Source organism: Octodon degus, unplaced genomic scaffold (genome assembly GCF_000260255.1).
Source record: "Octodon degus isolate 3935 unplaced genomic scaffold, OctDeg1.0 scaffold00051, whole genome shotgun sequence".
In the NCBI taxonomy this organism is placed as follows: Eukaryota; Metazoa; Chordata; class Mammalia; order Rodentia; family Octodontidae; genus Octodon; species Octodon degus.
The window spans coordinates 9,765,072-9,786,656 of record NW_004524627.1 but is presented as its reverse complement, the minus strand read 5'-3'; the positions used below and the strand labels follow the sequence as shown (position 1 = coordinate 9,786,656).

At 36.7% G+C, this 21,585-nt stretch overlaps 1 protein-coding gene across 1 annotated transcript in view; it reads left to right on the top strand.

Annotated features, from left to right (window-relative positions):
- The first annotated feature begins 310 nt into the window (after positions 1 to 310).
- Positions 311 to 21,585, top strand: part of Sucla2 (succinate-CoA ligase ADP-forming beta subunit) — a 58,126-nt gene continuing 36,851 nt past the window's right edge. Inside the window, exons 1-5 of the mRNA XM_004633084.2 lie at positions 311 to 451; positions 7,004 to 7,184; positions 14,415 to 14,514; positions 14,681 to 14,843; positions 21,277 to 21,405. Of these exons, the coding sequence (XP_004633141.1) occupies positions 362 to 451; positions 7,004 to 7,184; positions 14,415 to 14,514; positions 14,681 to 14,843; positions 21,277 to 21,405 (663 nt within the window). The 5' untranslated portion in view covers positions 311 to 361. The remainder of the gene's footprint in view (positions 452 to 7,003; positions 7,185 to 14,414; positions 14,515 to 14,680; positions 14,844 to 21,276; positions 21,406 to 21,585) is intronic.

Below are 21,585 nucleotides of genomic sequence, written 5' to 3'. Positions count from 1 at the left end.
CATGCCCCACCAGAAACCATTTCTTGAATGTACACCTTTCTGCAGGTGGGGCAACTGAAGCTCAGAGGTGTTAAGGGCACATAACTGGCGGTGCGAGTTCCTTTCTCCAGCACTTCACTAGATGCTTTCTGACCGCAGTTCGAGTTCTGCTGCGGCAGCGAAAGGTCCAAAGGTGAACGTTTGCGCTGTGCTCACACAGTCGGGCTTCACTGTAGTCCAGCAACTCCGGGGTTAACAGGATGCTCCGCCCCTCTATGGGCGGGGCGAGGGGGCAGGGCGCGCGTCCACAGTACAAGGACGCTGGCCGCGTCGCCCTTTTGCGCCTGCGCGAGGCGCCGAGGGGACGGGGTCGGACTCAGAAATGGCGGCCTCCGTGTTCTATAGCCGGTTGTTGGCCGCGGCCACTCTTAGGAGCCACCAGCCCCGGACGGCGTTGCGGGCCGCCGCCCAGGTATTGCTGCTCGGTCTGCTCTCTCCCTGAGGGTCGGCAGGAGAAAGGGCGAGGTGGGACACTTGGCTCCTGTGGGCGAGGGGTGAGGGGACCCGGCTCGGGGTCACTCGGCTCCTGCTGACACGTCTTGGGTCCTGCGCCGGACCGCGGGCGGCTTGCCCGGAGCGCTGCTCGCCAGCACTGAGAGCCGGTCGGGGTTTGCGCGGCTCTGCTCCGGCCTGCAGTCCGTGAGGTGGCGCGGCCGCGGCGGCCCCACTGGTTGCCGAGGGCGCCGAGCGATGGACGGGCTCCTGAGTGGCGCTGGAGGGGTCGGGGCGGTTTCTGCGGCCGTCCCGCGCCGGGGGAGGCGGCCCGGACGTCCCTGGCCCTTTGTGGGGAGGGGGAATGCCCTTCAGGTGTACTTTGGTGTCTCTTGGGCGCAAACATCGGCAAGAATGGCTTAAGACCAGCGGTGGTTGCCGACCTCCCCTTCAAGTAGTTGTTCTCGTCTTGTTTACTAGTGGTGAAAAGAACTGGTTTACCATTTGGGGAAGTAAGAACATAATCTTTTGGATCACTTCATTTCTGGAGAGACTGAAGTATTTATAGTGTGACAGATACTGTGATAAGCTTTATAGGGTGTTCAGCAACTCTGAGGGAGTCCTGCTGCATAATGAAGATGCAGTACTGTGGCTAAGAGAGTAAATAATTTGGGCTAGGTAGCACAGTAGGTGATGTGAAAGGGGAGTTTAATTTCAGTATTATCAAGTTCTTAATCTGCGTTAGTATCTTTGCTTCAGTCTCCTTTAGGATTTGACAGTAAAAATTGATCTTTTTTTTCCTATATGGACATCAAGAAAATGTAGAAGACCATGACTGCTTCCTAAGTCAGTGCTGCAGTTTTGTGCTTTGTTCTAAAGTAACTTCAGTCACACAACATATGAGCAGATTTAGGCAGTTTTTGTTTTTAAAGATCTGTGTATACCTTTAGCTTAAGGGCAGTGAGATCCATGAGTTTGTGTGTGTGTATATATGTATATGTGTGTGTGTGTATATGTGTGTGTGTGTGTATTTCTTGAACTTACTTTTGGAATACTGTCTAGCTTTTTAGAGAAAGAAGATTTGGTGAAAAATGTGTTTATTCTAGTCATAATTTTTCCCCCCCTGGGAATACTTTTTTAAAAGACATTGTTACTCCACGTGGACATGTCTTCTATATTGTTTTTGGAACAGCAGCTCTCCTTTTAGATCCTGGCGTTGAGAAATATAACCATAGGATTTGAAAAGACCTTATCTAACTTTTCTTTTGTAGACAGAGACACAGAGATAGCCTTCTGAAACTTTCTCAAGGTCACTGAGTTTGGCAATTCTCTTCAACATTTTGTTAGTTCTGTGACTCTCTTCCAGTTTTTCTGTCTCTTTATTGAATATAGTTCATGTATATATTTGAGAGATTATCTTGGTTTTGGTCAGGATTGGTAATCTCTTCATAATAGAAATCTTTCTTTTTAGTTGACATTATAAATAGGTATGGGGTTCAGTGTTACGTTTCAATACATGTATACATTGTATGATGATTAAATCAAGTAATATTTTCATCACTGCAAACATTTGTCATTTCTTTGTGCTGATAAGTCATATCTTTTAGCTGTTTTAAAATAAATCATGAATTACAATTAAAACTGTAGTCATCCTATTGTGCAAGAACTTCTTCCTATTTAATTGTAACTTTTTCCCTGTTGGTCAACATTGCCTTCTTGGCAGTTGGCATCTTTTAGGTGACAGTGTCAAAAAAGGTGAATACTTAAATGTGGGAGTCCTTGTGATTATACAGTATTACTAACAAAATTCGAAACTGATGATATGCTGTTAAAATTTTTAGTGCAAGAAAAGAATTATCAACACACTTTAGACCTTAAAAATTAGTATAGCTACTGTTAAAGTTAAGTATGGAGGTTCTTAACCCCCCCCCCCCCACAAATAGAACTGTAATACCATTTGATCCAGCTAAACCATTCCTTGGTATACAACCAAAGGAAGTAAACTCAGTGAACCATAGGGATACCTGCATATCCATGTTCATTGCAGTACAATTCATCATGTCCAAGATACGGAACATATAAGGTACCCATCAACAGATGAATGGATAAAGGAAATGTGGGATACATATACAATGGAGTATTAGAAAGAACAAAATTGTATCATTTGTAGGAATAGGGATGAGACTGGAGATCACCATGTTTAAATAAGCCAGACGAGAGACAAATATTACATGTTTTTCCTAATATGTGGAAACCAAAAGAGATGATAGTAGAAGGGAGATTATTGTTAGACAGGCAGAAGGGAAGAACAGGAAAGGTGAAGGGATGTAAGAATGAGTAATAGGAGGTGTGAACAGGACCAAAATATATCCCATGCAGTGAACTTTTCCCCCCATGTGAAACTAAGCATCAGGGTAGGGCGAGGGAGTTGATGAGTGGAGTGATAAAAGTATGTACATGTACAAGTCTGCCAAAATGAAACCCATTAATCTGTATCACTATTATGCACTAATAAAAAAGTGGGGAAAATACTTTAGACATTGAAACACCTTTAAAGTGGTATAAAAGTTGTCAGTAATATTGTATGTGTACCAATGCTTTGACATTTTGAGGTATTTGAAAGAAACGTGTACAGCATTACATTGTGGGTTTACCTTAAATCTGTTTATGGAAAAAAATCTCAAACAGATAGGAACATTCCAGTGATAGTATAGTGAATATCTGTATTATTTTTACCTAAAATCAATACTTTGCCACATGTTTTATCTTTAAGAACTACATATGCATTTATTTACTTACATGTAAGATCACATTCATTTAAAACTTTTTTGTGATAAAGTATATTCATGACATGGAATACCTTAAACTCACAAAAAATTTTCGATAAAATATTGATAGATAAAAACAAAGCATAGAATTATTTGTAGAGTATATATAGTTTGCCACTTACGTATGTTTTATTGGCATATAAGTGACAGAATTATATATTTAAGATATATAACATGTTTGGAGGTATGTTGTGAAGTGATTACTGTAATTTAGCTAATGAATAATCACTTCACATAGAAATTCTTAATTTCTTCTGCTTAGAAACATTTTATAATAGCACAAGTAAAACAGTACTTTTTAAACTGAAAGAAAATTATGCTCAGCATCCAATCCCAGAATCAGATTAAAACAATTAAGTGAACATAGTTCTAGACAGTTTTTTAAATAAACTGTTTTTGAAAAATAAAAAATTGGCAGTGCCATATACATTATTTTGCAGATTGCTGTTTCACTTAATAAAGTGTGGTAGACACCTTTTACTCAGTAAATTCCTGTCATCATTGTATTAGTTAGCTTTGTCATTGCTGAGACAAGTTACCAGGCATCCATCACTTAATGGGAGAGGTTTATTTGGCTCACTGTTATAGAGGATTCATTGCATGGTAGGCTGACTTCAAGGCAGCAACATTATAGTACAAGGGCATGGTATAGCACAGTTGCTTAATTCCTGTCAGTTAGGTAACAGAAAAGGGACACAATGCCAGAGAGAACTGGGCCAGGGAACATATGTAACACCAAAGGTCACACTCAGACACATCCAGAAGTGTACTTTGCTAACTCCCTACGCTACTCCCAAGTCAATCCAGTTGACATTTAATCTTAACTGTCGTAAACATCATGATCTCTTAAGGACATAACTTTTATTTTCCATACCTACTGTGATCCTCTCTTATACCCTTTCCCCAGTCTTCTTTAGACCCTTTCTCTTATCTAGTAATAATCTCCCTTTGTTACCTTTTTTAGATTTCATGTATTAGGAAAAAAGTATAATACTTGTCTTTCTGAGTCTGGCTTATTTCATTCAAGATTATGATCTCTAGTTTCATCCATATTCCTGAAAATGGCATAATTTTATTTTTATGGCTGAGTAATATTCAATTGTGTTTATGTATTTTTTTATCCACTCATCTGTTGATGGGAACCTGGGATGATTTCAGTGTCTTGGCCATGATCAATTGTGCTGCAGTGAACATGGATATGCAGATATCCCTATATTATGCTAAGTTTAATTCTTTTGGATATTGTTATGGTTTGGGTCTAGCTGTCAGATTCTGATTTTGTAGATAAGAATGGGGCCTCACAATCTGCTGTTTTAGAAGCAGATTTAATTTTGATGCATCATATCATTAACCTACTTTAAGAAACAAGGATTCTTTAAATTCAATTTTTATGATATTTTGTGTTTCATATAGGTCATGTTTTAATACATTGCATTGTGTGTGCAGATAATAGATGAATATGGACAAAATGTAGAAATGTGGTTCCAATGCAGTTTTTCAAGGCTTTCTTAGAATTTAATTTGTTTATATATTATCTTGTGAGTTTGACATAATTGAGGAGTTTGTAAAAGGGAGGGAGGCATTTCAACATATTGCTATGATGAGTTAAGATTAGGCTTTGACTTTGTGGACTAATAGATGTGAGAAATCTTAATGTGGCTGTGATACAGGAAGCTGAAAAGCCAGCTCTCCTTTTTTGTCAGCAGTGAGATACAAACTGTTTCCTGGGCTAAGGATAAAGCTCAGTGGCATGAGCTCCTGCCTGGCAAGCACAATGATCCCAAGTTTGATCCCTGGTACCACAAAAGACAAAACAAAAACTAAACTGCTTCGTACTTAATTCTTTTTGTGAGAGTACTTCCAATTCTTTTTTACTTAGAGATATTATAATTTTCTCTTCCATTATATAAAAGTGCATATCACCTTTTATTTTCATTCCCTTTCAAAACTCTTACCACTGTTTGGCACATAGTTATTAATTTTTTAAAAATGTATTTAGTACAGGGTTTCAGGGTCTCACTCACTACACAGATTGGGCTTGTAGTGATCCTCCTGTTTTCAGCCTCCCAAGTACTGAGATTACAGGTACGCACCACCATGCCCAGTCTCAGTCACTGTTTTGGGGTGCCCCAAGGGCAGGGCCGACATGACAGTTGGGGATTGAACTCTGGTCCCTTAGTCTTCCTAAGTAGGTGCTTTAATTCACTAAACTATCTGGCTGACCCTCTCATAGTTATTAATTCAGTGTTCCTCTCTTGTACAAATATTCACTGGAATGTTAGCTTTGGGTGGGTTAAAGTTACTTTCTTTTCTCTCTGTCTCTTTTTTTCTTTATTTCTTTCTGGTTTATGGAAAGGGTCTTACTTTATAATTCAGATGGGCCCTGAATTCACTGTGTAGCCCAGGCTGGCCTCAGACTCATGGAGATCCTCCTGCCTCAGCCTCCTAAATGCTGGGATTATAGACATGCACCACTGTGCAGCTGCTGTTTTATTTCTAATGTTTAGATACTCAATAAATATTTAAAAGGTTGAATGAGTGCTCTAAATGGATTGAAGAGGTGAAGAAGTTATAGTTGGCATTATTTTTAGGGGAAGATTTTAGGACTCTATTATAAAGAACAAGAACTGGACTTGTAAAAGACATACTCATTTAAGGAGTTTCTTGGAATACATTGAAGACAATATTGAGGTTTTTTTTCTGTGAAATGAAGATTGTGTATTATGTGATGGAGTGTTAAGTGGAAGAAGTTTATTGAAACATGGTCTGGATCAATGCTTGTGGAAGACTGAAGGCAGGAGCACTGAGTAGAAGGAGAATTGTAAGTGTGGCACAACTCTTAACAGATACCTGCCCCTCTTAACTGAACTCTGGAAGTAGGATAGCCCTTGCAAGTTGTCCCAGGTTGTAGTAAGATGCCAAGTCTGTTTGCCTCTTTCTCTGCCCCCTTGAGTGTCAGTGGGTACAGTCTGCCGGGGGAAGGGAGTGTGACTTCGGGCAAGGAGGTTCTAATGCATAGGAGGACTTGCTGGAGAGCTGTCCTAGTCAGTTAGCACTCCCAGCAGCTGTAAACATGAATTCTTTGGTCCTGAATGCAGCAACTGAGCATCATAATTTAGTGTGTATTAGAAATGAAGTCAGTCTTGAGTGTATGAAAATGTAGTGGTATCAGATCATTCAGTTATCTTTTTTTTTTCTTCCTGTATTTAGGACAGGGTCTACAGGGTCTACAGGGTCTCACTACGTAGATTGGACTCATAGTGATTCTCCTGTTTTCAACCTCCCAAGTGCTGGGATTACAGGCATGTGTCACCATGCCCAGTCTCATCCAGTTATCTTTTGACAGATGATATGTTAGATGTCAAAGGAATAGTAGAGGAAAGTTGGAAGGAGTTTTAGTTTGATGGAAAAGATAAGATCAATTTTAGATTTGTCACTGACATAGTCATTGGAGATAGGGTAGTAAAGATCAAATATGAGATAAAGACGAGGTGATATGGAAATAGTTAAAACTACAAGGATAACATTCAATATTTAGCAGACTAGATTAGTTTTACTTTATGTTGTTTTTAAGATACTCTAAATAGTGTATTCTGATGATTTACTATAAGTTTGTTATACTCTATAAACAAAGTATTTCAAGGAGGTGGTTTTAATATGAATCATTGACAAATCATATATAAACATGTTCCCTATTTTTCTAGGTTCTGGGAAATTCTGGATTGTTTAATAATCATGGACTCCAAGTACAGCAGCAACAGCAAAGAAACCTCTCATTACATGAATATATGAGTATGGAATTGTTGCAAGAAGCTGGCGTCTCTATTCCCAAAGGATATGTGGCAAAATCAGCAGATGAAGCTTACGCGATTGCCAAAAAATTAGGTACTAAATTAAGAAAAACTTGTACTATCCTGACATGGGAAGTTTACTTTTGGTTTGATGACAACTTACGTTTAGCTTTTATTTAAAAAAAAAATTGTTTATTTGATAAAAGTTTATGATTGTTAAAATTCTAAATTGGTATGATTTTGAGCAGGATCCTATAGTGTGATTTAAAAGGAGTTGCTTATATTGAAATGAGGAAACTGAGATCCTATTTTTAGCTAGCATATAATTATGGAGAAGGAAATTCTGTTTACTATTTTGTATCTTCAAGGATTGGTGCTGTGATGATTTTTCAGAGAAATGGTAGAGGAAAGTCTTAGCTATTTAGGTAGTTGTAAAGATAAGTCCAGTACTTTGCTTCTTTTTTTTGGTGTAAAAAATGTGGAACCAAACTAGAGGAAAATGAGCTGTAGAATGTAAGTTCCATGAGAGCACAGTTACTTTTTTTTACTTGTGCACTGATACATGTCAGAGCCTTAGAAGAATGGTTGTATATTGGTAACTCATAAATACTAGTACTTTTTAAATAAGTGAAATAAGTTGCTCATGTTTATTAGTAGAATGTTTTATTGATGACAGAAACCTTTTAATTTGAACTTGTACTAATCTCTTCCTAGCCAAATTATTTTAGAAAATAAGTTTACAAAAATTTAACATGTGAACATAATAATGAGATAATGCAGTAGCTTACACTACATTTTCTTATATAATAATATTATAGTCGTAGTTTAAGTCCCACCAATTTTATGGAGATTAGCACAATTACTCTTTCTTGAAATATACGTTTGTTAGTATGCTTTATGCTTCTGTGAAGACTTTCCTTTAATTAGTTTTTAAAGAAAAATATGAAATGTTTAAGAAATATTTAAATTTTAAAAGCTTTCATCTTGGTTTGTAGAATTAGTTTTTCTTTTGGTATGTCCAAGTTCAGAAAATTGTCATGTAGAAATGTTTTTATTTTTATTTTTTAAAATTTTATTTATTTGTTTATTTATTTATTTATTTTGTGTGTGTGTGGCCAGCTCAGCCCACCAGAGGGCGGGGCTGGCTGGCATGTGGTGCTGGGGGATTGAACCGTGGTCCCTGTGCTTTGCTTAGCTTGTTCTAAGTAGATGCTTTAGACCACTGAGCCATCTCACCAGCCCCGTAGAAATGTTTTTGTTTTGTTTTTTGGCAGAACCAGTGATTGAACTCAGGCCCTTGTGTTTGCCAGGGAAGCACTTATTCCACTGAGCCATCTCCCTGGCCCCATCGTAGAAATGTTTTTAAATGAAATGGACAATGATTTCCTTGACTTGGCTTCATTTACTTTTTTTTTTGATAGAAAAAGTATTTTTATTTACATTAAAAACCAATTTAAAAAATGTATTAATTTTGATGGAGTTTTTGTTAATTATAGGTGGTTTGTAGTTTGAATTTGTGTGTTTAATGTTAGCAGGACTTGATATATATCATGAAATTAGTAAAAGCTCCTTTTTACTTGTTCCCAAATCATTATAATTGGGTTTAACTGTTTTCTCAAATTTTGTTTTGTCTGAAAAAATAATTTATGCATGAGTATTTTCATGGAAAATAAGTTTTTGATGCTAATCTCTGATTTCTTTACTCCTTATAAAAAGTATAATAAAGAGCAGTTAATATGTTCAGGGTAAACTATGACATTCTGATAAGTTCTCTGAGAGTAGTGCTTGTAAGTATTAAAGAGATTTGATCTTGAGCCTCCTCAAATAAGGAATATGTCATTTATGGAGAAAATGTGGTTTGTCATAAAATGTGGCAAAGGATGATATAAGGATTAGCTAATAATAAAAATCTTTGAATCTAGAGGAGCAGAAATGCTCCATTTTTTGGTTTGTTTTTCCTTTTGGTTTTTGAGACATGGTCTTTACTTAGTTCAGACTGGCCTTGAACTCAAGGCAATCTTCTTGCCTTAGTCTCTTAAGTGCTCAGATTACAGGCATGTCTCACATATCCAGTAGAAATGCTATTTTTAAGGGACATATCTAGTAGCTACTATGAGGACATTGAGAACAATGTGAGTCTTTTTTTTTTTTTTTTTTTTTTTTAAGGGAAGGGTCTACAGGGTGTTCAGTGTCTCACTACTAGATTGGACTTATAGTAATCCACTTATTTATAGCCTCCCTCGTACCACCACATTCAGTCTCAATTGCCATCTCAGCTAACCCTGGGGGCAGGGCCGGCCCTGCAGGCCTGGGGATTGAATCCCTGGCCCCTGCGCCTGCTTGCAGGCGCTTTAATCTGCTGAGCTATTTTGCTGGCCCTTTTGTGGGTCATTAATATAAAAAAAATACTGATTATGGTTATCTAAATGCACAGCATACAGTATGAAGAATGGTATGGTTTTGTCCATTAGAGCAATTCTCATTGCTGATATTAGCTACGTCAGGATTAATTTTGCTTCTTGAAATCATTCACAAAATGCTTATTCTAGTTTATTAAAAATTTAGCTAGAGCTTTGCTCACCAAACAAGAGTACTGGGGCATAAATGAATTACAGATGTGCCAAACTGTTACTTCCCCTCAGTTCTGTGGGTGGCAGGAGAAGCTGAATTAACAGGGGACCTGGGGTCACTAAGCCGATAGCCTTAACCTCTTGCCCGAGTATTCTCTCCAAATTCTTTCATTTTCTGTGCATTTTATGATGTTGAAAAAGTTGGGAAGCATTGTTCTGGGGTTATGTTTTATCTAGTATATATCACTGAGGTTAGGAATGGAAGGATAATGAAACAGAAACTTAATGTTTTAAAAAAGACTGTATACATCTACAAGTTGAAGATTAGTAAAATTAATGATCATGAAATTTCTAGAATGGTTTATCAGAGGGCTGGTTGTTAGAGAAATGAGGTAGTCTCAGTTGTAAGAGCAGTATGGTTAATTGCTGGTTAAAGGCCATACATTTTTAGAGGATATTTGGCAGTTTTTATAATTTCCCTGTTGACCATAGTAGATAATTGGTTGGCATTCTAGTACAATTAAGGTAGAATCCCTGTCTGTTTCAGTAAACATGCAAATTAATGTTTGTCAGCTGGAGTTTGATTGCTAGTAGTGTTGTCTTCTTTATTCTTTTTATTATTTTATCAGTTATATGACTTAATACAAGGCATACTTAATGTGTTTGTGAAAGATTAAAGCTAGGAAGGATAGAGAATAAATATGTTTCAAAGAGGGTATTGGGATCCCAAAAAAACCTTTTCTGACTACAGCATAGTACCAAATTGGTAATAGAGCATATGATTATAAGCTCTGGGAGGGCAGGATAGATCTTTTACTCATATCTGTGGTAGTCACATGGCAACTGGTGTGTAGGGGACTCTATTGAGTGGAGTTAAAGTATTAGTTTTGATCAGTTGTTTTTAAACTTATAATCTTTTCCTCTTTCTTAATAGTTGTTGAGACTGTATGTCACTACTGCGTATATAAATATAAAAATATGTTATTATAATATTATATACATACATTTTACTCTTGTTATAAAGAGATGTATTGAGAGGAAAGTTTTGAAGAGTTATATTTTACCTGGACAGACTTTATATTCCCAGAGAAACACACTTTGAAAGAGTTTTTTGCCTTTCAAGATGTTTATAAAAAATTGGAGCATCGTTATTATTTAATAGATCTGTGTGTTTCTCATTTAATGATTAAGAATGGGTGAATTTAGCCTAGTAAAGCACCAGTTTAACTGTTGACTGGTTTTATTTTATTTTATTTTTTAATGAGCAGAATATATTTGTTGAGGGAAAGAAAGCTCCTGTCCGAGAGAGGGACAGGAGGGGGGCCTAAGCGGGTTGTCCCCAGTGTTGACTAGTTTTACATTGTACTTAATGCTGTTTGTATTACAGTTATCATCTTGGTATATCCATGAGTATTTTTTAAGTACTAGAACTCTGGGATTTGGTAGGTGGTAACCAGTGACTGTAGAGTAAATGGTATGTGCTCCTCTTAGCTTAAGCACTAATTTGCTATCATTGTTGAGACTGTTTTCTGAGTCAGAAAATTTTTGTTGGCATTTAGGAAAGTTAAAATTGTCCGGAGAGGGCCAGCCAAATAGCTCAGCAGACTAAAGTGCCTGCTTAGGCAGAGTGCAGCAGCTGGGGTTTGATCCCTGGTGAACCATGCCAGCCCTGCCCTCCAGGGTGCGCTGAGACAGTGATTGAGACTGGGCATGGTGGCACGTGCCTGTAATCCCAGTGCTTGGGAGGCTGACAAACAGGAGAATCACTATGAGTCCGATCTATGTAGTGAGACCCTGTAGACCCTGTACCAAATACATAAAATAAAATTGTCTGTAATCTTTGCTATTGATATACTTGAGTGGTAGAGTCTGGCATATTGAGAAGGAACAGTCTTGTCGAATCAAGACAGTTCTCCAACTAGCTCTAATTGTAGGCCTTTTGGTCCTGTATTTTGAGTTCTAATTTTTTTTTTTTTTTTTTTTTTTTTTTTGAGAGCAATGGAAAAAATGAAATTTAATTGACAAGAATTCTGTTCATTTGAAAATGGTCTTCTTTTCAGCATTCAATAAAATATGTGGTGGAAGTCTTCCAAAAGCTTATAAATGCCAATAAATACAACAAAGATTCTACCATCCTAGAGCCTGTATTTTAATGAGAAAGGAAGACAACAAATGATATACTTGAAATAATTATGTATTAAGTTAGAAGGTGGTGAATTCTGTAGGGAAGAGTGTAGGTCAGGGAAGAGGAATTGGTCACAGGTAGGCAGAGGGCAGTGCGATGTAATCATAAGGCCTCATGGATGACATGAGGCTTAAAGAAAAATTTGAAAGGGAGTATGCCAAGACAAATACTGAAGTCATGGACATGTCCAAGAACAGTCAAGAGATAGGATAGCTGGAGTAGAGCAATGAATGAGGAGGATGCAGACGTTAAGAAGGATAAAGGTGTTGGTTATGTCATGTAGGGCCTGTGTCAGAGGCATTTTCTTGTTATAGGGATAGAATACTCCACATTCAAAGGATGGCAGATTTATTTTGTTTGTGATTTTTAGAGTATTCATCATATAGTCAGCTGTTCCAAGGCTGGCTTCAAGGCAAGAAGGGCATGGCGTGGTAGAAGAATGGTTGCGGAAAGTAGAGAGGAAGAGCTTACAACAGAGATACAGTACTACCTGTAGAAGCAGGCTCTACCTCCTAACAGCACATTCAGCTGTAGATTCAGCAGTGGTTTAATTCACTAGTGAGTGTAGTGCTCCTGTGATCTACCACATACTTGAAAATATGGGGGACATTTTAGATCTTAACCATAGCAGCCTGGTAGGTCATTGTAAGAACTGTGGCTTTTAGTGCTATGTCCCGAGCCAGCGGGCCAGTCAACGAAGGTCACCTGGGAGAGGAGCGGGGATTTGAGGAGGGGACAAAGGACAGGAGATGCGAGAAATGGAGACTAGACAGGATTCTGATCAAGTCTCGTTTATTCAAGGGAGGTGCTGGGTATATATAGTGGAGGCATAGGGAAATGACGTTGGCGGGTAAAAGGCACGAGTAACTAGGCAACCGGGCTATGACAGGAAGTCCCACCTCTGGGGCATAGCAGGAGACTTATGGGAAATAGGCGGGGTAAGAACTAGGAACCTAGCTCAGCAGAGGTAGGGGAAGAGGAAGTCAGCGTTACTAATGACGCTGATGCACCAAGAGAATTTTATAGGTCAGAGGCATTTAGGTGACCGTTAAAGGATATATGGCACGGAGTCATAATGTGGCAGATTCGCAGGATTTAGAAAAAGACTCACTTCCAATAATATTGGAGGCCTGGAGTTATTGTGCCTCCCACAGTGCTATAGCACAAAGTTTCAAGTAGAGCCTGATTTGTTGCTTTGGCTACTGCTTTGAGAATATTCTGTGGTAGCTGAGTGTCATCCATGTGAGAGGTAATGATGGACCAAAGGCCAACTACAAGTTGTGAGGAATGGCCAAGATTCTGGATAAATTCTGAGGGTGAGAACTATTGTAGTTTCTGAATGGTGTGTGTATGAGGATGAATTATTTTTTGAGAATATTACCTTGGCTGATGCATACAGGCATCTTCTAGTTCAAGTAATCAACATTGCAGATGTGGCTAATTTACTTCATTGATTGTCTTAAACATTCTTTTGTAAGAATTGTTTTGATCATAAACTTGTATTTGTTACTTCATTGGTTGGTTAGTTGGTTTATTCTGCTGGATATATGTATTAAGGAATGACTTTCCCCATGCAATATTTCCTATATTCAGCCTATTCAGTTATATGCATATAGAGTAGTTGTTATATACCAGAGACTGCTTTGTGCTTGAGATATAACTAAGAAGATGAGGCTGTTAACCCTGACCTCAGAGGTTAATTATTTTCCGTTATACAGTAATCAGTGTTGTGTTGTCAGTATGGCAGATGCTCTGAGAAGCAGATGAACTATTACTCTTGATTTTAAATAACTCATGATATCTAAGCTAAACATCTAGCTTTCTGATTTTTATATATAGGAAATTAGAGAAGGAAAAAGGACAGTGATCAGTATATGTGTTAAAGAAAAATTGAGATTATAAAATATGCATAACATATATAAACATAACAGTCTGGATTTTCTTTTATACATGTATTTACTCCTGATAAGTATTTTTCATAATATTACTGATCAGTAATATAAACAGGATATTCTGTTAGTGAAACAGTATAAATCAATATCAGTACTGGGAGAGGTAATAGCCACCAAGTCATGGCACGTTCCTGTTCAGAGTAGTTGTTCACAGGATAGCAAGTGTACATGTGAGTAGAAAGCCATGGAAATTTTTTTTTTTTTTTTGAGCCATGGAAATATTAAGCTAACGTTTGGGTCTCACATTTTTGTTTTTCACAATTTACAAAACACTAGCTATTTCAGCTATCAAGGAATAGTTGAACTGTTATCAGTATACTGTACTTTAGGAAGTGACTTGAGTTGCTAATTTTTAAAATCATGGATCTTTTAGATGGTAAGTGATTTAATTTTCAAATCTAAAAGAACTATGCACATGGGTGCCTCTTTTTTGTCATTGTAAATAAATGAAAACTTATTTAGAACTATTTTTCCTATTAACATGTATTAACTGTACAGATTAATAGAATTCACTGTGATATATCCATATATGCATACATACCTATTATTATGTATATTTAATAAAATACTGTGTTTTGCATGTGACTCCTTCATATGTAAGAGAGTTTTTCTTGTAGGTTCGAAAGATGTTGTGATAAAGGCACAGGTTTTAGCTGGAGGTAGAGGAAAAGGAACATTTGAAAGTGGCCTGAAAGGAGGAGTGAAGATAGTTTTCTCGTAAGTTATTTTTAAAGAAAATTACAATTATTAAAAATTAATTATTGGATTGATGAAAATACTGAAATTTAAATATTAATGATGTAAGATTTTAGCCATAAGATAGATCATTCTAAATTACTGTAATTGGACGATGGAAGAATTTGAGTTCTTTTTTTTCTTTTAGTCCAGAAGAAGCAAAAGCAGTTTCTTCACAGATGATTGGGAAAAAATTGTTTACCAAGCAGACTGGAGAAAAGGGCAGAATATGTAATCAAGTTCTGATTTGTGAGCGAAAATACCCCAGGAGAGAATACTACTTTGCAATAACAATGGAAAGGTCATTTCACGTGAGTAATTGTAGACATGACACACTGAAGGTGATTTTGTAGCATTTAGTCTCAAAAGTTGAGTGTTAGTTGTGTAGGAAAGATAAAAATAGTGTGATCCATAAGACATTTTTGTGTGTCACGAGCATGGTGTTTATATTTTTTTCTTTTTAAATAGCATGGTAAATGACATAATATATGTAGTATATAATACGATTAAAAAGTTATAGGAAAATAGCCTGCTATAATACATTTCATATAATTTCCAAATTATTAATTCACTTAAGAACAGCGTAAATCATCTCTGGATCATCTCTTTCTACAGACTAAGAAAATACTTTCTAGCATAGTAAAATACTCTTACCAAACAGAAAAATCTCCAGATCTAGTAAGAAAATGTATATGTGTTGCTTTGCAAAATGATTTTTTTCTACCTCTTTTTTTAAAAAAAAAATTTGTTTTTTTCACGTGATTTGGTACTGGGTAAGTTGAAGGTTACATTAAAGTAGCCAACAGTATGGTTTTAAGGAGTGTGACAGTATTCCTGCTCTCTTCTCTTTATGCAACCTAAAAGACTAGCATTGAATATAGGCACCAGGTTTATTAAAAATCCTTTGATAAAACTATTACTTGGAGAGAATATTAATCATTCTATAATTATTTGGCTTCTGGAGTATATCAGTTAGGTTTTACAGTCTGAGTCTGTTAACTAGCTTAGAGAAGCAAATTTTAAGAGTCATGAGCACAGAAAAGTATAGAACAACTTTTTAAACAAAGTTGTGTAATCCAGTTTTTAAAAAAAAAAAACTACATGGACTTCTTTCTTTTACAATAACTTTTGATCTTTATTTTTTTTCAAGAAGGGACATAGGAAGGATTTATTAATTTTTTGTAGTAGAGTTATTTTATGTATTTTTAGCATGTATTGTAGAAATTCATGGAATTCATTGTGATATTTCTGTGCGTGCATACGCTGTACATTGATCACGTCTCGCCTTTTTGTCTGTCCCAGGCCACAGACACCCTTCTCAGTGCTTAATAATCCCTCTTCTACTTTCAGGTTACATTTTAAAAACTTACTTAGTTTCCACATAGGAGAGAGAACGTGTGATCCTTACCTTTTTTTTTTTTTTGCGGAACCAGAGATTGAACTCAAGGCCTTTGCGCTTGCCAGTGATCCTTACCTTTTTGTGGCTTATTTTATTAAACATGATGTCCTTCAGTTCCATCTATTTTCAGAATGGCAAAATTTCATTAATTTTTATCACTTGATAATACTCCATTTTCTCTGTCTCTGTCTCTGTGTCTCTCTCTGTCTCTCTATCTCTCTCCATCTGTTGATAGGCCCCTAATCTGATTCTGTATTACAGCAGTTGGGAAAGTGCTGCTATAAACATGGATGTGTAGGTATCTTTTTTGTACGCTGACTTCATTTCCTTTGGATGTATATCCAGGATTGGGATAACTGGATCATGTTGTAGTTCTTTTTTTAAATGTATTTAGTACAGGATCTACAGGGTCTCACTACACATATCAGACTCATAGTGATCCTCAGTTTTAAGCCTCCCAAGTGCTGGGATTACAGGTGTGTGCCACCACGCCCAGTCTCAATCGCTATCTCAGTGTGCCTGGGGCTGGGCTGGCATGGCATGCTGGGGATCGAACCCTGATCTCTGCGTCTGCCTAAGCAGGTGCTTTAATCCCCTGAGTTATCTGTCTGGCCCTCATATTATAGTTCTACTTTCAGTTTTTAGAAGAACCGCTATGCAGCTTTCTGTAGCGGCTGTACTAATTTACATTCCCACCTGTATTTTATGTAAGCATTCCTTTTTCTTCTCACCTCTAGCATTTCTTATTTATTATTTTTTGACCGTAGGTATTTTAACTGAGAAGCATCTCAGTTTCATTGTACTTTTGATTTGCATTTCCTTGGTGTTAATGCAGTTGAACATTTTTTCATATATTAATTGCCCATTTGTATTTCTTTTGAAAAGTATCTGTTTAGATCATTTGTATATTTTTAAATTGTGTTACTTTTTTTAAAGTTCTGTATATAATATACTGGATTAACCCTTTGTCAGATGAATGTTTGGCAGGTATTTTCTCAACAGAGTTTCTTCATTCTGTTGTTTCTTTTGTTTCTACTGAAGCTGTTTAGTTTGATGTAATCCCTATTGTTTAATTTTTATTTTTGTTTCTTGTATTTTGGGAGGCTTATGCAAGAAAATCATTTCCTGTACTATTATCTTATGTTTTCTCCTATTTTTTTTCTTTTTTCCTTCAGTTTCAGGCTTTATATTAGTACAACTTTTTAAAAGAGCAGTTTTTTCTATGCTGTTACTTTTCCCCATACAATTAAATTTTTAATAAAAGTGTATTGTAACTTTTAATTTTTGTGAAAAGGTATTTCTTAAGGTAAAACACTAGGTGGTAGTAAAAAAAATAGCATTGTTTTATTCTTTTTAAAATTTTTTTAGCATTGTTTAATTCTTAAGCAATACATTTATCTTCATAGGTTTCTCCATGTAATAGAATTCAGATTTGTAAGTTATTTTTGAAATTATAGGATGGGGCCAGCAAGATAGCTCAGGGCTTAATTAAGTGCCTGTCTGGCAAGCTCAAGGTCCAGTACCAAAACAACAACAACAACAACAAAATGACACACAAATTTGCAGAAATTATCTTTTTATACATTTGCTGCTGCTTTCATTGCATTTTCCCCTCCTTTTCCATTGGTATTATATGTTACCACCTATCATTTCTTTCATTATGTTTTTAGTTTTTAGAATAGCCAGAAGCAGAGTATGGATGTCTGGACTTTTATGAGAAAAGAATCTCATAAAATATTTAATCTTTGTTGTAGTAAATGTAGTAAGCTGATTATGTGTTTTTAAAAGAGGTAGTAGAGCTTTGGAACAAAATACTACATTTATATTCCTTTTCAGAGCGTGAGTTTTCAGTGAGCAAAAAACATATACTGTATTTGTATTCAGTGATTTTTCCCTTAATGCAGTGTTTTTATTCTCTGCAAGGGATGGGGTGGGAGTTAAGATAGTAGGTGACAAGATAAAGTGATGAATGAGGTTAAATATATTAGAGTCAAGGCTGAAGGTTAAAGGATGATCACCCAAGTTTTGAGACACTGGAGGACATAGGAGTGAAAGAATGAAATAGAATGTGAAGGAGTAATCAGAAAGGGAAGAGGCAGTGTTTACTCACTTCAAAGTTTAAATTCAAAAAGTAGTTGAGGAAGCAAAGAGGATCAATAAAAGAAAATGAAAAAAAAATAGTTAAGAAACCTAAACAGTGAAAAATAAGGAAGAAAAAGGAAGAGAATGGAAAAGAAAGGAAGCAGGGCCTGCCAAATAGCTCAGCAGATTAAAGCACCTGCAAGCAGGTGCAGGGCCAGGGGTTCCATCCCTGGGCCTGCCATGCTGGCCCCACCCCCAAGGTGTGCTGAGATGGCAATTGAGACTGGGTGTGGTGGCGTGCACCTGTAATCCCAGCTCTTGGGAGGCTGTAAACAGGCAGATCATTAAGAGTCTGATCTAGTAGTGAGACCCTGAACATCCTGTAGACCCTTCCTTAAAAAAAAAAAAAAAAAAAAAAAAAAAAAAAGAAAAAGGAAGAAAAGAAAGAAAAACTAGGTTTGAGAAGAGAGAAAAGAAAATATCCAGAAACAAAAAATACCACAAAATACAAGACAACTTCTAATGAGACAGGAAAGGGATAGGCAACCAGACAAAGGAAAATACCTCTGGTGTTTACAGTTCTGCAGTAGTGTCTGTGTCGGCTCCCAGAAATGTGCTGTGTACTTCAGCCAAGCTTGCCCTGGGAATTATGCTGGGTGTGGGCTGTCCTTGGCCTCTGGATGTGTGGGTTGGGATTGGTCTTCTGTTAGTGGGGTTCTCCAGAGCCCAACTGCTGGCTCTGTGCTGCTGTGGCAGATACTACCATGTTGCTGGTCTTGCTGATTACCCTGTGTGCCCTGACCGGCTGTCCTGGTCTCATGGGTTCATGTCCACTGCCCAAAAGTGCGTGTGTGCCTATGTATTTGGGTTCCTGCCTGTTATTTTATGTTCTTTTTAATTTCGTGTTTTTTTTTTTTTTTTTGGTTGCCAATTTTGGATTTCATAGTTCATTTTCTTGTTCCTTGTGGTATGGATAAAGTCGTAATGCTTGTATTCTGTTGTGGTGAGTGGTGTCAGCTTTTGTCTAGTGTTCTACAAATCTTCTGGTGCTGCCACAACCACTGCATTCTTCTTCCTTCTCAGTAGCCCAAGACATCCAAGGTAAAGATTCCCTATCTGCATGGAAATCAGGTGAGACAGGAACAGTCCCATGGACAACTCCCTGAAAAGCTAGAATGTTGGGAATATGTTTCACTGTTCTCTTTCCCGACTAGGAGTGAAGGCTTGTGATTTCCTTCATAGTCCCAAGGTGTGTTTAGAGGAGGGAAGGTGATGTGGTTGAAAGGAAATGGCTTTTCTTAAGTTTTAATACTGAAATTCTTGACTTTGAGCTTTCCTGGGGTACAGAAACTTTGGCGTAAAGGCTTTTGAATTGAATATTCATTTTAAAAGTTTGTATTTCTTTGTGGGAGTTAATTTCTTGGGCCTTTTATTTTCTAATCTTGCTGATATTGGTGTCTGAGATTTTTTAAAAACTTTTATTTATGTGTGTGTGTGTGTGTGTGTGTGTGTGTGGCCAGCTCAGCCCACCAGGGGGCGGGGCTGGCTGGCATGTGGTGCTGGAGGATTGAACCGCTGTCTCTGTGCTTTGCCAAGCTTGTTCTAAGTAGGTGCTTTAGACCACTGAGCCATCTCACCAGCCTCTGGTGTCTGAGATTTTATTGAGGATTTGTGATACAGAAATGATTAACTGAATAACTGCCTTTTCAGTTGACTCAATCTTTAGGGCCCCCACCCCCACCCTGGCCTATAAGGTGGCTGTATCACTTGTCCAACTTTTAGCCCACTCATCAATCACATGACAGGTCTTTCTGGCATGGCTATTGCTCAGCTGACAAATTTCTTAGCATATACTGTCTAGGTGCACATCCTGAGTCTCCTTGTTAGCATAGATGCAAGTGGTTGGAGGGTTTAGAAGTTACTTGCCAGATGCTTGCGATGAAGGCCAATGAAATTTTTAAAAATGTGTATGTATTGAAATCTAACCACATAGTATAAAATAATTTTTCCTAAATATCCCTTAAAAAGTAGACTTTCTCCCCATTAGTTACTGTCTTAAGCATTTGAAGAATGGTGAAGAATATAGCATTATTTCTTTGAACTATACTTTATATGAGTATATTACTGAGACACTAAGTGCTAGGATAGCAAAGTGAAATTAGCCTTTAAATTTTTAAAGTGAAAGTTATATTCTTTTCTGAGGATAAGAATACCGTGTTAAATCAGGGATTAAGTTCTGTGGCACAGTGCCTGCCTGGCAAGCACAAGGTTGTGAGTTCAATTCCCCGTAACAAAAGAAAAAGAATACTATGTTAATAATAAACATAAAAAAACCCTAGCTTTTTTTTTTTTAAATTTTCTGCCATTTATTGTTGTTCTTCATGTCATACTTCATGTTTGTGAATACAATCTAGGATTTTGTATCATTTTTTTCTACATAATATGACATAGATCCTACCCACTGTTGATTAGTATTTTCCTGTGTCACTTAATAATGGTTTTGCCATTTCTCTGTTTTGCTTGTTGAAATTATTTCTATTTTATGAATACTATACTAAATCTTTTAACTTGGGTTAAACTTTTTTGATTTTTTTTTTCTTTTTTTGGTGGAATCAGGGATTGAACTCAGGTCCTTGTGCTTGCCAGGGAAGCACTTATTCCACTGAGCCATCTCCCTGGCCCTGGGTTAAGACTTTTTTAAAATTGATGTTGAAAGACTTAAAACGTAATGTAGTTATTTGTACTTATCTTAAAAAGACTTAAAACGTAATGTAGTTATTTGTACCATCTTACAGTGTTCATGATAATAGGACTGTTCATTTTTTTAATTGACTTATACTTGGGTCAGAGCTCTGGAAACTTACTTTTTCTTTAGATTTTTCTCTGTCAAATATCAACCATCTGTTTTCATAATTTTCTGAAGTTTCTACTTTAATACAGTATAGTACTTCACTTTTTTCAGTTATGAAAAATGCAGTTATATTCATTTAAATGATTGTATTTACTTATTCAGTATGTTTTTCTGTATATTTTTAATCCTTTTCCCTCATAGACAGTCATTATCATTGTCTTCTTTAAAATTTCTTTTTTATGATTTAATAGTTGAATAGTTCTAAAGGGGCATTGTGCCAGAGATATAAATTCTCAAGAAAACTTCAAAATAAGAATAATAATGCTTAACTCTGTAGTGTGCATAAATGGATTTTAAAATTTTATCCATGAACATAAAATTGAAACCTTTTGGTTGTTTTTCTCTTTGCCAGGGTCCTGTACTAATAGGAAGTTCACAAGGTGGTGTTAATATCGAAGATGTTGCTGCTGAGACTCCTGATGCCATAGTTAAAGAACCTGTTGATATTGTAGAAGGTATCAAAAAGGAACAAGCTGTCCGGGTATGTTATACTCTGAAAAATTTTTAGTTTGTAATTAGAAAATTATCATATTTAAGGAAAGATAATTAGGTTTGTGCAAATGATTATCAAAACATCAAAAAATTGACTGTTGTGGGAAATTGTAGTTTTTGGAAGTATCCATATATTTTTGTCTTTCATAAATAACTTAATATGTATCTT